This window comes from Hesperophylax consimilis, chromosome 29 (genome assembly GCF_061612785.1).
Source record: "Hesperophylax consimilis isolate HC1 chromosome 29, BYU_Hcon_1.0, whole genome shotgun sequence".
Lineage (NCBI taxonomy): Eukaryota > Metazoa > Arthropoda > Insecta > Trichoptera > Limnephilidae > Hesperophylax > Hesperophylax consimilis.
In genome coordinates, this window is record NC_142864.1 from 18206134 (window position 1) to 18221478 (window position 15345).

Here is a 15345-nt window from a genome sequence, read left to right on the forward strand (position 1 = left end):
GGTGTGTATTTAAAAAAATATATATACTTTGTTGAATGTGCATAAAATGACTAAATAGACAATACTACAAAAGTGCAGTTTTTAATTTTTTTTTTAATTTAAACTTATATATCGTAATTGTTTCTTCAAAAATATAAAAATTTGTGACCAGATCATAGTAAAAAATTTCAAATAAAGTAAAATACTGAAAATTTTATTTAAATTTGATCAATAGTTCAGAAGTTATAGCTATTTTACATGAAACGGAATTTTGCGCGCGAACATGATAAAAATTGCCCGCTTTACGGCGTAGATTGATTAAAAAACCCCCCGCAAACATTGTGTTAATATTACTAATAGTTCTAGGTAGCCGGAAATAAACTTGAAGATACACTGCTTTGCATTTGAAATGAAAAGAAATTTTCCTACTTCTTTAGACAACGTGTCGGACACTATTACAGATATGTAGATTGTGGTGAAGCGTTTGCTTATGTATGTAGAAGGAGAAAGCGTAACATGGCATAATAACCGCATTAAAAATAATCACGTTAATACTTTTGGCTGTGAAACTGTCGAATCATATCTAAAATACTATTTGATTGTTTCGTCAGAAAAGTTATACATTTGAAGGAAGACAACAACGGATATGGAACGATGATATTGATAGACGAGGAGTCGAATGATAATTCCTTGTCCAAAACCGAACACATTGGATTGGTGTGATAGGGAAGAAAATGTAAAATACTAATAAACAGGACATGGACGCCTGGGGGCGCCTTGGGCGCAATGATTTTCCGACTCGAATGAGACGAGAGGAAGAAACAGAGATGATTTGAGATATTAAATAGATTATTAGCTCACCGAATGGATTCTTAGCGGTGATGGCCTTCTCAGTCTCCAGTTCCTCGGACTCTCCTTCCTTGTTGACAGCCTTCACGCGGAACTTGTACTGCTTGCCTTCCTGTAAGCCTGATACTGTGGCCTAGAAATATCAGAAAATAGTACATCGTTACTGCTTTGAATTACGTGCATCTTTGTCAATAAAGTAATGTGACTGGTAGAGTAGTGTTTGATGTGGCTACACTGGTGGCTTCCCTTTTGGAGACGGAGGCAAGCCAACATCTGATGCGCCTTCAGTGCAAGTCTAACTAACTAGTATCTTATGCGCCGGTTCAGGTTTGGCAGGAAAAGCGGGCTTGGTTTAAGACCGATTTAACCAGACAAATACGCGCCGCATTATATTTACAGCGCGATTATAAGTCAATGAATTAAGTCTATCCGTATAAATAAGAGTGTCTATGGGTGGATGGTTTGTTTTGTTATACAAATCTACAGTTTTATTACGAGATAAATGAAATTTTGCAGACTTTACCTTCAAAACAAGAGAAATCAAGTCTAGATGATATTTTAAAAATCACCCTCATCTCTTTTTCCCACCCTTACAGCATAATTTTGATACTTTTTGATGAAATTTTGCACACTTTACGTTCAAAAGAAGAGGAAAATTACTGTTTACATCTGATTTCAAAAAACTCCACATAAAGCCTGGTAAACGCTAGAAGTGTATAATGAAGACGATAATTTAAGCAGATTATCAAAAGACTTCTTGTAGCATTTAATCTCCAGGCAATTTTACTCCTTTAAATTGTTAATTCTATTCCAAGAAAAACAGATAAGACAGAATGATTGACAAATCATTAGTTTTTTTCTTACCTTAGGCTCCTTGCTGGTTCCGCAGGGAACCCAGGTGCCAGTAAGCGGATCCATCTTCTCGATCTCGTAATACTCGATGGGGCAACCTCCGTCATCCTCTGGCTTCTTCCATGCCAGGGTGCAGCCGTTCTTGGTGACATCGGCCACCTCCAACGGGCCCTTGGGCTTAGAAGGCTTACCTGTAAACAGATAATTGGTAAGATTAGCTGAACAAAGATTTCTGTAATAATTTTTCAAATAAATTCATTTCGTTCGCCGTTAAAAAATGATTATACAACAAATTAAAAATATCTGACTCACCGACAACGATGATCTCAACCTCAGCCTCGTCTTCGCCCACCTCGTTCTTGGCCTTGATCTTGTATTTGCCAGAGTTGGCGCGCTTGGCCCTCATGATGAGCAGCTTGGTGTTGTAGTCGATGTTATCCACGCGGACCAGGTCGTCGGACACCAGTTCGGCGTCCTTGAAGGTCCAGGTCACCACCGGTGGGGGTTCTCCAATGATCTTCACGTCCAGGGACAGCGGGAGGCCGGCCTTGACGGTGATCTGCTTGAGGTTGGTGCGATCGATGTGTGGTTTCACTGGAATACAAAATAATAGAAATTAGTACAAAATCATATAATACAAAATTCCTACATCGAAAAATTGATTGCTGTAATAAGTCGAGAACGCTCTAGCAAGACATGACCGACCAAGTGAATCACATACTTTTCAGGTGACCTTTGTTACCCTAGTTTCTAAAGGGTTTTCCTAGGATATCTCAAATACCCCCCTCAGTGGAATCGATAACTTTACAATATTGGATCGATAGGCATAACTAACAACGACTCTATACCGATTTCCCATATTGACAGACCAATATTGAGAGCAATAAATTACAAATTGACATACGCTGGCAAAACTGAAGGTATTTTCTTCTCAAATTACTACAGTCTGATATAGGAATTGACATTCCTCTATCAGACAGCTAAGTAAAAGTAAAAAATATTAATAAATTGACAACGTTAACATACATCGGCAGTCCGCACATACTCTTTGACACTAAAAATGGAGTTAGTAAGTTCATTTGGTCAATAGTCATAACTAACAACTTTTGTTTCTCGAAGCTGAAACGGAATAAATTGTTAAGTAAATAAGTCGTAGATGAATTCTATGAATCGTGTATACCATTTATTTCGGTTCTAAGAGCTAAGTTAGTTCACATCCATTCATTAATAAGCCAGTTATTTTGCATAACAAACGATATTATCCAAAAAGTTGAGCATATTGAAAGCTTATTCAACACCGTGGAGGCGGCGCTAAAAGCAAAGGCTTTTGTCTACCGACTGTTAGAATCATATTCTGACAGTTCCTCCAAAAAATAGCTTACTGGCCATAGACGACCAGGGCCTGGGTCATCATAGGTTACAAAAAGGTATCCTTTTTTGCCCTAGATTCCTGTAGGTTACCCTAGGTTCCAAAACCCTATATTTCTATACTTTACCCCGGGATGTAAAAGTTAGCCTCGGTTACCCCCCTAAGGCCTTTTACTTTATCCTGGGTCACCATAGGTTGTAATAAGGCGTCATTTGTAACCCTAGATTCTAAAAGGTTGTCATGGGTTACCCTTCGAGACCCCTCGGTTATCGAAAGGAGTCCCAACCCTAGGTTGTGAAAGGTCGTCCTAGGTTTCTGGATACTGTCCTAGGATTCAATCTTCCTTCTAGCTTGCTATGGAAGAATATCAGAATGAGATCAGATACTCACGGTATCTGGCCTTAGCGGTGTGCCAGTTGGTCTGCTCCGAAGGCTCGGAGGGTCCGGCCTTGTTGACGGCCCTGACCCTGAACTGGTATTGGTTTCCTTCCTCCAGCTTGGGCACGGTTCCTTGGCACTGGGGTCCAACTTCAGCGGCCTGAGGAGAAAATGTTCAAAATTAATAAAGGCTGTAGGAAACACGGAATATTGTAACAATATTCCAAAAACCCAATAACTTAAACTCTAAATGAACACTGATAGTCGACTAGGAATCGGACTATTAACAGGACACCGTAACCTCAAAATACCTGACACATTCAGTTGCAAGTGGAAGGCATTAATAGTTATAAATTGTGCCCAAGTTTTTTATTGTTTGGATTAACTCTAATTGCGCTATACACAACAATTGAACAACATTGAACAATTGAACTCCAAACTAGACTGTTGTGAACTCCTGCAATTCATAGATTTCAGAGTACCTACTCGAGCAACTAGGCAAAATATATTATTCTTCAACAATAACTTTAGTACCAACTATCACATACATGCACCTATTTCATGCTTTCACACACTTGGAAACAAATTCACCTCAAATATCGACATTTTTAATATAAGTTTGCCTGTGTTCAAGAGATACCTGAATGACATTTTTAAGTAGCATATTTAAAGAGAAATTGCGTATATTTGTCGTTTTCTTGTAGATATGTTGTGAACTTAAAAAAAATTGTTATTTTTGCGTTGATGTTTTAAAAATAAAACCTTCTGTTGTCACTGTATTATTCAGTAAATTATGTAAAATATGTATAATGCAAAAGCCCATCAGGGCGTTTAAATAAATAAATAAATAAACATATGAGTATATTTCAAATGAGTACTTTGGAGAAACTTTATACCTTGTACCTTTTAGTATAGGTTGTTTAACTGTGTTTTAAGGTTCTGTTATTATTTGATCATGAGCCGGTTGTTTTACAGTACTTAAAAATAGAACTTTAACAGAACTTGAATTTTTCAAATTCTATGGAAACAAACCGTCTTTAATCATTGAAGACAAAATTAACAACTCTCAAAACGAAAAATGTGAAGCATAAAAGTCGGAAAAAGATTCGGTCGCATCTAGGAATTGAACCCAGAACCTCTGCTTTATCGGGACATCGCTCTGCCACTGAGCTAATTCGACCATAACAACCACACTCATTCATTTTTTAACATTATCGTACTTTCGACTAAGCTCTATCAACGTTATCTAGTAGCAGTGACATGATTATTATGTCTAATTTATAACCTTATCATTCTATATTAAATAATTTAAAAATAGGACTTCAAAAAACATTCCTTAAAAGTCTAATGGTTAGCTATCAAGGGTTAATAAATAAATGTGTTACCTTGACAAACTGTCCGCTGAACTTGTCCATCATCTCAATGATGTATCCAGTGATGGGCGCGCCGTTGTCCCTGATGGGCGGCTCCCACTTAAGCTTGACCATGTGCTCGTCCCAGTCCACGATGTCGGGCAGGCCGGGTGGCGTGGACACGTCGAAGGGGTTCTTGGCAACCGTCGAGGAGTCAGTGTCGAGGGGCTCGGATTCACCCTCCTCGTTGACGGCCTTCACGCGGAAGTTGTACGTGTGCAGGGGCTCTAGTCCTGGAAAAACAAAAAACATACAGTTAGTGTTGTTATAATAAAATTAAAAAATTGTAAAAACTTCACTTGTTCACCTGATAAACTTTTAACTTTGAACTGTCAATAATCTCCCCCTTCAAGGGGTGGTTACATCCCCGTCCCTGCTTCAACACAGGTGAGTTATTGTTTGTTTTCTGCTGAAATTTGATTATTGTTCACTAGTTTATAAATACTAATTCATCAGCCACATACATACATATGTTACTAATTCCTGCTGTGCAAGGACACTTGAGGATCTAGAGTCGTTTTTACATAAATGTATTTTCGTTTAATTTAAAAAAATTAGAGTCCTTGTCGTGCAGTTTGAAAAAGTAACCATTTGTTACTAATTGAGGTACATTGTGTGGCTGAAGGAGTAAGGTAGAGAAGTAGATGTGTAAGAAGATAGTTTAAAAGTATCTGGCTATTTAGATCTGATCAACAAACATGGCTAAAGCCATATCAAGCAGCATAGTTTTTTATAACTTTTTACTAGTGATTCTTTTTTAATTAATTTTTTCTTTCTTTCTATACATATTGTACTTTGACTGCCAATAACTTTCATGTACGTAAATGGCGATAAATAAATATCATTGATCATAATCTTACCAGTGACGATTCCCTCCGTCTTTTCTGGGTCCACGGATCCGGCTGGAGTCCACTTGCCGGTGGCGATGTCCTGCTTCTCCATGACGTAGGTGGTAAGCGGCAGACCTCCTGTGTGTTTGGGCTTCTTCCACTTCAGCTTGCAGCCCTCCTTGTGGACGTCGACCACCTCCAGAGGTCCCTCGGGCTTGCCGGGCTTGTCTGGAAACAACAAACAAACAGAATAAGACAACAAAACCAATATCTAAAATATGCTTATTTACAGGGTGTATAATTATAAGCTAACAAGCTTAACAACGCGATAGTTATCCTCTTCTGCTGATCGCAATTTATTCAAAAGCTGAAACAGGAGGGCCTGAAAGGCCATCTAACGACTATGTTATGTTTAAATTTCTGTCAAACAACCCGTTAATGTTTCTAATTTGAAATATTCTGGGGATTTCTTATAGTCTGTAAGCCGTGTGGAGAATCCATAGATTTTATAAAGAAGACAAATAACTTAGTTTACATCACTTCTTTTTCAAGAAACATGTAATAATAATAATGATTGGATTATTTGTACAGCGCCGTTTTCATGAGAAAATTACCTAAAGGACGCTTAACAACCTAAAACTAACTAACTAACCACAACGCCTTTTTTCGCAGGGGTAGGCAGAGAGGACGGACCGCCAAACAATTCGGTCACACCACACACGCCTTGCCTCATTCACATTCATACATACTCTTCTATTATTCTGACTCTTGACATGGCCCGACTCGAGTATCTGATTCACTTGATCGTGCCATGTCTTCCTTGGGCGTCCCCGACTTCTGCTACCATTCGCATTTGCATCATATATCCTCCTTACACTCCTTTCTTCCCTCATTCGCTCTACATGCCCAAACCATCTAAGCGTCCCCTTCTTACATCAGCCTTGCACTCTTTGCGGATTTCCACATTCCCCACACGATCATACATGGTTTTAACACACATACGCCTCAGGGATTTCATTTCTACAGCATTCAATCTACTTTCATCCTTTCTTTGCCAGTTCCATGCCTCACTTCCATACATCAGGGTACGTACCAGCACTCCATTGTGGACTGCTAACTGCGCTTCTTCGGACGTGGCTTATAACTTAGTTTAATATCTAGTGGCTTATGCAGATTGTGTATATTAAAATACAGTGATCTTAACTAAGTTAATAAAAAGGTCCTTTTAATAAAAAAAATAATGACATCACAAAGTGATAACCGGTTAGGAGAACCTTTCTAATTAATCCATGGATGTTCAATTGGTATTAAAAATGACGTTGGCACAAACTAAAAGTAAAAGAGTGTTTTTTTAATACCAATGCTGTCCTAATTATAAAAATCAGATAAGATCAACTAATAGGTAATAATATATTCTATGTTCAGTTTCGATTGGTCTACTCGAGCGATAGTGATTTCCGGGTGTTCGATTTTCAATTCAATATTCACATGGAAACATATGAACTCATAAAAATCTCCTACCCAAATTTGGGTAGACTTGGCTCGACTTGTAAATAAAAATGATGAACCCACCGAGCACTGTAATTTCAATAGTGGCCTCGTCAAATCCGGATTCGTTTTCAGCCCTCAGGGTGTAGATGCCGGTGTTCTTCCAAGCCGTGTCCGCAATGGTAATCTTTGTGCTGTAGTCTTCATTCTCGATCCTCTGTGTTGGAGTGATCTCGAGAGGCTGTGGAAAGGAAAAATCATGATTATCTTATGCGTTGACTTGGAGAATATTAAGGGGGTATTTCACTATGTCGGGCTAAATATCTGACTAGCTAGCCGTCGGCTGGCTTTAAAGATCAGAATAACTTCGTTATTCAACGGCGACCATTTTTGCCGAGCTTCCGGATAGATAACACTCGAAATAGTCTGGCAACATAGCAAAATGTTTGCAGTTACCCCATCTACTGAAACCCCTGTCATGTTTTGCCGCAATGTCTATGGAATGCTAGCGTCAACGCCAATTGATCTGTGGTCAACGCCGTCATCCAGTTTCCCGCCATAGTCCGCACACCGCAAAGTGTGCATTTTTTTGGTTATGTTATGTTGATTATCAGGTCATTTTAGATAGATTCGTGTTGAATTAATACATACATTGTTTCTTATTTTGAACACAATCAAATAATTCAGGATGGATCATACAAGCATTCAAATTCATTCGAGCTCTTAAAACTCGCGGCCTTCGCATCGCCGCCCTTTCACCTGCTTCTGTAAATCAAAAACCTCGGTATCCATAATAATTCGCAACAAAATTCGACTCACTTCTCCGCTGTCAAACTCGGAATGTTTTGATGCCATCTTTGATTCGAGGAATAGCGCCTAACGTGAGGTTCGAGCACTGATTAGTCAAATCGAACTTTAACCCGAGCGTTAGCGTTATTCAGATATAGTGAAAACGAAAAAATGACTAATCCGCGGATTAGTGCTTAGTCAGAACATAATCAGAGATAGTGAAATGCCCCCTAAGTGGAAGAATTGGGCATCCAAAACTGGTCGCTTTCTCATTCTTTATCCAATGCTTCATGCATGCATTACAGTGTCTATCATCAAGTCAGATGTGTAATTGTGGAGAAGTGTGTGTTTATGTTTATATTCTTGTGCAAGTTAATCCTCTTAGGGCCAGTATAGCAGCCAAGTACCGGATACCATGAACTATTAATTTTGACCCCATCATCTCTATTTAATATTAATGGGGTATTTGTGAATTTCAATTGCCTCTGTAATCTCCACGACTCGTTCAACAGCTCGGCTCGGTTTGCCGGCTGCTGTGTTTCTTTCCTCCTACAAAACGTCTCTTCAAGACTCGTCTTCACTCCTTCTCCTCACAAAGAACCCTCCACACAGCATCCCCAAACATTTTTAGGACAGCATCAGGGTATATGTCATCACTTAGGCCCCGATTTAAATTATTTTCCTCACTTCTATGTGGAGTTAAGGAAAGAAACTTAGGCGTGCTTGATGTGTTTTGGGCCTTCCCAAATGTCCAAAACGTTGGCTAAAGGAGGAGGAAGCGCAAAATGGTATCCTGAAATGTTCTAGATACATCGCTCGAGGAACTCGAACATCATGGTCGCTGACACAGTTAAAGACAAGAGAAACAGAGAAAGTTTTGGAGGAACCTGTTTCACCGTGGAAATCAGAGCGGGGATCAGGATTCTTAGCAATGAGCTATTTAGACTCCAAAAGAAAATAAAGTATAGATAAGTATTTCCATTGCTTACCTTGCCCAAAAGGGTCCAGGTCTTGGTTGGTGGCGGTTCACCCTTGATATCAACTTCCAACTTGATGGGGGTTCCATTGCGCACGCGCAATGGCTGCATCTTGTCGCGGTTGATGTGTGGCTTCACTGAAAATAAAATAAAAAACATTGCACTCTTTGTGTTATGTTATAAGGAAGGAATGGTTTGATCTACTTAGATTAATAATTTTTTCAAAGTCACTGGTTAGAGACTGGTGACTGAGACCGAAGGAGATAGGGTCCCATTAGCTCAGTTGGTAGAGCGGCGCCCTGGCAAGGTGAGGGTCCTGTTTCAAGTCCTAGATGCGACCATATCTTTTCTGATTTTTCTTTTTCGAATTTTTGTTTGAGAATCGCTAATATTGTCTTCAATAAAGAAAATCTTTCAATTTTTTTCACGGAAAAGGTCACAAAACCACACACATTAGTTTTGAGATATCAAAATAACAATTTTGAATCTTTTTGAAAATTTTTTTTTAATGCATTTTGAATGTTATCTTTAATGTTTCAGATAGATAAAAACAATGATCTGTATGTTATGTAAATATGAAAACATTTAAATGTAATTTAACCAACACATTATGACTATCGAATTGCGGAATCTCAAAACATGGGGACAATACAATGTAGTCTACAGGTTTGGAATAATTTGCTGGCTGAAAATTGATCGATCACCTTACACGATCTGAGTCAATCACGACCCACAAGCAAAGTGATTGGGTCAAAAGTACCCGATCTTTGATCAATTAATTTTTTTTTTTTGAAGTGACCCGATCGATCTTTAGTAAAAAATGATTGGGTCTAAACAATCTATTCAAAATAACCTGCCCAAAATGATTGGGTCAAAATGATCAGGTCAAAATGAACTGGTCAAAATGATTGGGTCAGTCAAAATCATATTAATCGATCTAAGAAACAAAGCGTCTGGAGAAAGAGGCAATAATACTTACGGTGTCTAGCCTTGGCGGTGTGCGGTTCCGTGGCATCTCCAGGTTCTCCGGGCCCGGCCTTGTTAACGGCGCGTACCCTGAACTGGTAAACGTTGCCTTCCTTGAGATCAGGTACTCTGGCTTTGCATTCGGGCGTCTGCAAATACATTTGACAACACATTAAAACATGAATTAAAGTCAGATTGTTAGAGGCAAGAGATGGGGAGAAAAGAAAGGTAGCGAAGTACCTGGCTACAATGATCTGATAACCATACACAGCTAAAGCCATTTCAATGTTTCAATTCTAAATGGTGGTCTTTCACCAAGGCTATACTGAAGGTATCTACCACTATGGAATTTATATAAAAAAAATATATTAAATTAAGATTATAACCCGCGATCTTCAGATTCATAGCCGATCGTAACCACTCAATGGCGGAGGTCATCAAAAAGAATCTTCCGATAGTATCCTCAAAAGATAATATCTACGCTGAGGAAAACCTTAGAGCTTTTTGTGTAGAGTTTGTACAATTGGGTCTGTACAACGAATGATTATGGTGAAAAAGGTTAGAAGCTGTGATATTAAGAATTCCTCAATAGTAATGCAACTATTTTTTTTTTTTTTTTTATAGTGAATACCTCACAAGAGTCCCAACTGCTCCCGTCTGGAGCCAGTGAGACTATGGCATCCCCAATTGGATGTTGTGAGGCTGAAGGTAAGTGGGGAAGGGAAAGAGGAAGGTGGGGAAGTACCTGGCTATTCAGATCTAGTCACTAAACACGGCTAAAGCCATTTGGAGCAACGTTTCAATTCTGAATGGTGGTCTTACACCAGGGCGATACTGGTAGTATCTTCCACTCTGGAACGTGCCGCAAATATACTATACACGGTGTCCGGAAACTCGTAGTACAAGCGGGAAACTGGAGAATCTACACCACATGGGGAACCCAAAAAAACATAAAGTTTTTTGATTTGAGCATTTTCAAAAAAAAAAAAAAAAAAACCAAAAAAAAATATTTTTCGGCTATTTTAGGGTTAAAGTTTTTTCTGGTATTTAGGGTTGAATAACAGATATTTTAACCCTGCAGAGCAGAAATATTTTATGATTACACTGGGTTAAATGAAGGGTGATTTCAAAATAATGCTTCAAATCCGAGTTTCTTCATTTGTTTTACCATCAAATAGTTTTATTTAGTTGGGTACTTTGATCTTCAGTAATAATTTATAAGAATTTGATTAAAAAAAAAAAAAAAAAAAAAAATCAACTTCAAACTCGATTTACTCGATAACGAAAGCTCAAATAAAAAAAAATATACTACAAAATCGACTCCAAATGTGATGTAGATTCACCAGTTTCCCGCTTGTACTACGAGTTTCCGGACACCCTGTATATTATTTTAATTAATTAATTGTGAAATAACACAAATTAATCAAATAAAATTTATTTGCGCACGCCGGGTTCGAACCCGCGACCTTCGGAATGGCAGTCCAATGCGTTACCACTGGACTATGCCGGCCGTCAAATTTAATATTGATTAAAATTATTTGATGTCAATAGATGTCTCTATTGGTATCTTTGATTTGTCATTAATATTATATATATTTATGGAAAGTAGTAATTTTCTGTTTTACGGTAGGAATTATTTTCTTTTGTTTATTATACAGAATAAAATTTTATTTCATATATTTTCGAACTTAGAGAACAGTTTAATACCGAGGCGTCCTACTGTTATATTAATACAGGGTTTTCCAATAAGAGGTGTTATTTTGAAAAGCCCGCTATTTCAGTAGATGTTACTTTTGAAGCTGTCATTTTTTGACATTTGACAAGTAGAAACTACGCCATTAATAAAAATGGAACGATACACGCTTCAACAAGGCATTGAAATTATTGAAATTCACTTGAGTGAATCAAATGCAAATCATCTTGAGTGATGAGGCCCATTTCCACCTCGATGGCTTCGTCAACAAGCAAAATTATCGCATCTGGGGCTCGGAAAACCCAAGATTTATTGTTGTAAAGCCTCTCTATCCTCAACGTGTGACTGTTTGGTGCGGTTTATGGTCCAGCGGAGTCATTGGACCTTACTTTTTCGAAAATAAGGCTGGAGCAACAGTTACGGTGAATGGATTGCGCTATCGAGAGATGATTAATGATTTTTTATGGCCGGAATTGGATGGTATTGATCTGGACAACGTTTACTTTCAACAAGACGGCGCTATGTGCCACACAAGCAACGATACCATTGATCTCTTACGATTGAATATCAAAATAACACCTCTTATTGAAAAACCCTGTATAAAATGAATCGATTGGATAATAACTGAGATTGATTGGATAATAAGTGAGATTAATAGGATGATAAGTGAGATTGATTGGGTAATAAGTGAGATTGATTGGATAATAAGTGAGACTAATTGGATAATAAGTGAGATTAATAGGATAATAAGTGAGATTGATTGGATAATAAGTGAGATTAATAGGATAATAAGTGAGATTGATTGGATAATAAGTGAGATTGATTGGATAATAAGTGAGATTGATTTATTGAATCAGTGAGAGTTAATAGCCAAATAAAACACATAATGAACTGGTGGTACATCTGCTTGGAAAAAATGTAAAGTAGTAATTGACTTACTGTAGTAGTTAGCGCCTCCTGCCAAGTGCCGAACTTGTCCTTCTTCTCAATTACGTAGCCTGTGATGGGGGCGCCACCGTTGTTCTTTGGCGCGTCCCAAAGCAAGTCCACGCGGTCCACATCCCAGTCATCGATCTTGGGCACCGAAGGCTTTCCAGGGGCATCTGTACGGGGCACATAAATCCGACATCAGCATCATATAGGTGGCAATGAAACACAGTACAAAAGAGAAGTTGATATTAAACTAGCTGTACCCCACCACGAGTTGCTGTTGCTCAGTCTGATTGTGCAGATAGGAAAAAATAGAGCGTTTTGCTTTTACGTCCAACAGATGGCGCTGTTTCTGTTGTTGTTTTTAAACATGTTTTTACCTTTAACAGGTGTTCGGATGCAACGTTGTGTCAAAATTTCAAAGCTATATTTTGAACAAACAAACATTTATATTGAAGATAAATAGCTAATTTCGGTTGTCTCTGTGAAATATTCAAGCTTTTCAAAAATTTTGTACACTCAAATTTGCTTCGAAATTTTAAAAATTGGAACTGATAGTTGTGTGAAATACATGTAAAATTATTTTATTTTAGTAATTCTATACATATTTGAAATGTGTATTTATTTTGTTCAAATATTTGACAGATGATTTTTTAATTTAACTAACGGCCTCCATTCAAGAGGTAAATTTCGTTTCTCTATTAAGTCAACAAAAAATATCATTACATCATAAAAAAATGTACAATATTTTATTTTGAAAGACAACGAATCTTTCAGCTTCACAAATCCTACAATTATAATATCCTATTCGTTTAGCTATTTATCTGATGTGAACTCACCGTAAGGATTCTTGGCCAGAATGGAGCCGTCAGTCTTGAGCGGCTCCGATTCGCCTTCCTCATTGACGGCCCTCACGCGGAACTCGTATTCCTCGCCTTCCTGGAGCCCCTTCACTTCCATCTCAGGCTCCGTGCACTTGCCAACGGGCACCCAGCGCCCGGTGGCCTTGTTCAGTTTCTCCACCACGTAGCCGGTGACGGGCTTGCCTGAAACATAACAAGAAAATTATAACTTTTTATACCTATTCAGTGATCGCATATTTAAATAAATACATATATCCACTGGGTCATATGACGAAAAGTAGCCAACAAAGGAAGAAATTTCTCTTTAATATGCCTGTAAGACGGTACGTAGGGGTGCGTAGAAGGTAAAAGAAAAGAAAAGATGTTGAAGTGGTATAACAGCACGTATATCTTAGGTAGGAATGACTCTCGTAGGCTTGTAGAGTAAATAAATATTATTCAAACGATGCCTTAGTCAGCGTTAGTGGAAGTGACACCAAATAAGTGGTGGGCAATTGAAAAGGATTGGAGCAGTACGGTCATGATTAAGAACTGGATACGATTGGTTAGGTACCAGAGAAGGTGGTGAAATTTTTACCCTGAGATAATTGATATGTTGAATATAATTGATGACAATCTTCTTGCTGCGATAATAATCAATCCCGTCTGTAGTCCAAATATGTAAATCATAAAAACGCTGAGGTCATTAGAATCAAAATAACAACTTTCTTCTTCTGATGCCCTCTCTTAGTGAATATTTTGTAGGTTAGCTATCAAAAATGGCAATCTTTTCCATCAAGACTACAAAACAAAGCCCAAAACATCACAACGGAACTGCCTCGTATTAGTCATATTAATTCTTATATGTACTTTACTACTAACAGCACGCGCAATAATCATAATATGTATTTGTAAATATATATATTATTCGAAAGTCTCTAGTTGTAAGTCTTACAGCAGTTGAGACCCACTTGGTCATAAATATATATATTAGTTTTAAGTCACTAGTCTTCGTTGTAAGTAACTAACTACATATATAAGTCTTAGATGTAAATTTATTTATGTCTCAGAAGTTAGTTGCTAACCATAAGTTTTAAGTCACTAGTCTTAGTTGTAAGTCATTAGTTATAAATCTTATTTTTAGGTCATTAGTAATAAATTAATCTTAGCTGTAAGTTATTATGTATATAAAGATATATATGTAAGTTATTATCAGAGATGTGCTTTATTTCAAATAAATCCATTTCAAATGGAAATGCAAAATGCAAAATGGGTACTTTCCATTTTGCATTTTAAATGCTTTTCTAAAAACCATTTTGCATTTTAAATGCTTTTCTAAAAACCATTTTGCATTTTAAATGCTTTTCTCAATGCATTTTCCATTTTAAATGCTTTTTTGCAACATTCTTCCTACTATCTCAATTCATCTTTTTTTCATAAGCCCCAAATATCAGTCGGTCCTCAACCTCGCTATGAGAGATAATTTACATTTGTCAAGTTGCTCCCTGGTAGAAACCCTGGCAATTGAGTGATACCATTACAAAAAATACTGATTCAAATACTGAACATGGGGGCCATGACGCTGTAATATTAAATGTTAGATAGCAGTTTCTATGTTTTAACGTTGGCAACATTAGTCCCTCGCAAATTTTTTGTGGTTTCATAATCTGTAGTCGTGGTGTTTTTGGATTTACCACCATGTAATATGTTTGTTCTACATTGATGTCCATTATTAAATGACAAAATTGTTTAAAAATTCTATAATTATTTTAATTTTTTGATCTGAGAAACCATTTTGCATTTTCAATGCATTTTGAAAATAGGTATTTTGCATTTTGCATTTGAAATGCTTTTCTAAAAACCATTTTGCATTTTGCATTTTCAAATGGAAAAGTTTAGACCCATTTCCATTTTGCATTTCAAATGGTTTTGGGTACCCATTTTGCACATCTCTGGTTATTATGTATATATAGGATATATTATGTAAAGCG

General features: G+C 37.5%; 1 protein-coding gene across 12 annotated transcripts in view; it reads right to left on the bottom strand.

Annotated features, from left to right (window-relative positions):
* Nucleotides 1-15345, bottom strand: part of bt (projectin protein bent) — a 278571-nt gene that overhangs the window by 73537 nt on the left and 189689 nt on the right. For all 12 annotated transcript variants that reach the window (XM_089649279.1, XM_089649282.1, XM_089649281.1 and 9 more), the window contains 11 exons: nucleotides 13352-13558; nucleotides 12522-12685; nucleotides 9903-10038; nucleotides 8936-9060; nucleotides 7242-7398; nucleotides 5700-5897; nucleotides 4813-5072; nucleotides 3440-3587; nucleotides 1993-2274; nucleotides 1693-1871; nucleotides 841-961 (listed from right to left, as the gene is read on the bottom strand). In XM_089649279.1, coding sequence (XP_089505405.1) covers nucleotides 841-961; nucleotides 1693-1871; nucleotides 1993-2274; nucleotides 3440-3587; nucleotides 4813-5072; nucleotides 5700-5897; nucleotides 7242-7398; nucleotides 8936-9060; nucleotides 9903-10038; nucleotides 12522-12685; nucleotides 13352-13558 — 1977 coding nt within the window. The remainder of the gene's footprint in view (nucleotides 1-840; nucleotides 962-1692; nucleotides 1872-1992; nucleotides 2275-3439; nucleotides 3588-4812; nucleotides 5073-5699; nucleotides 5898-7241; nucleotides 7399-8935; nucleotides 9061-9902; nucleotides 10039-12521; nucleotides 12686-13351; nucleotides 13559-15345) is intronic.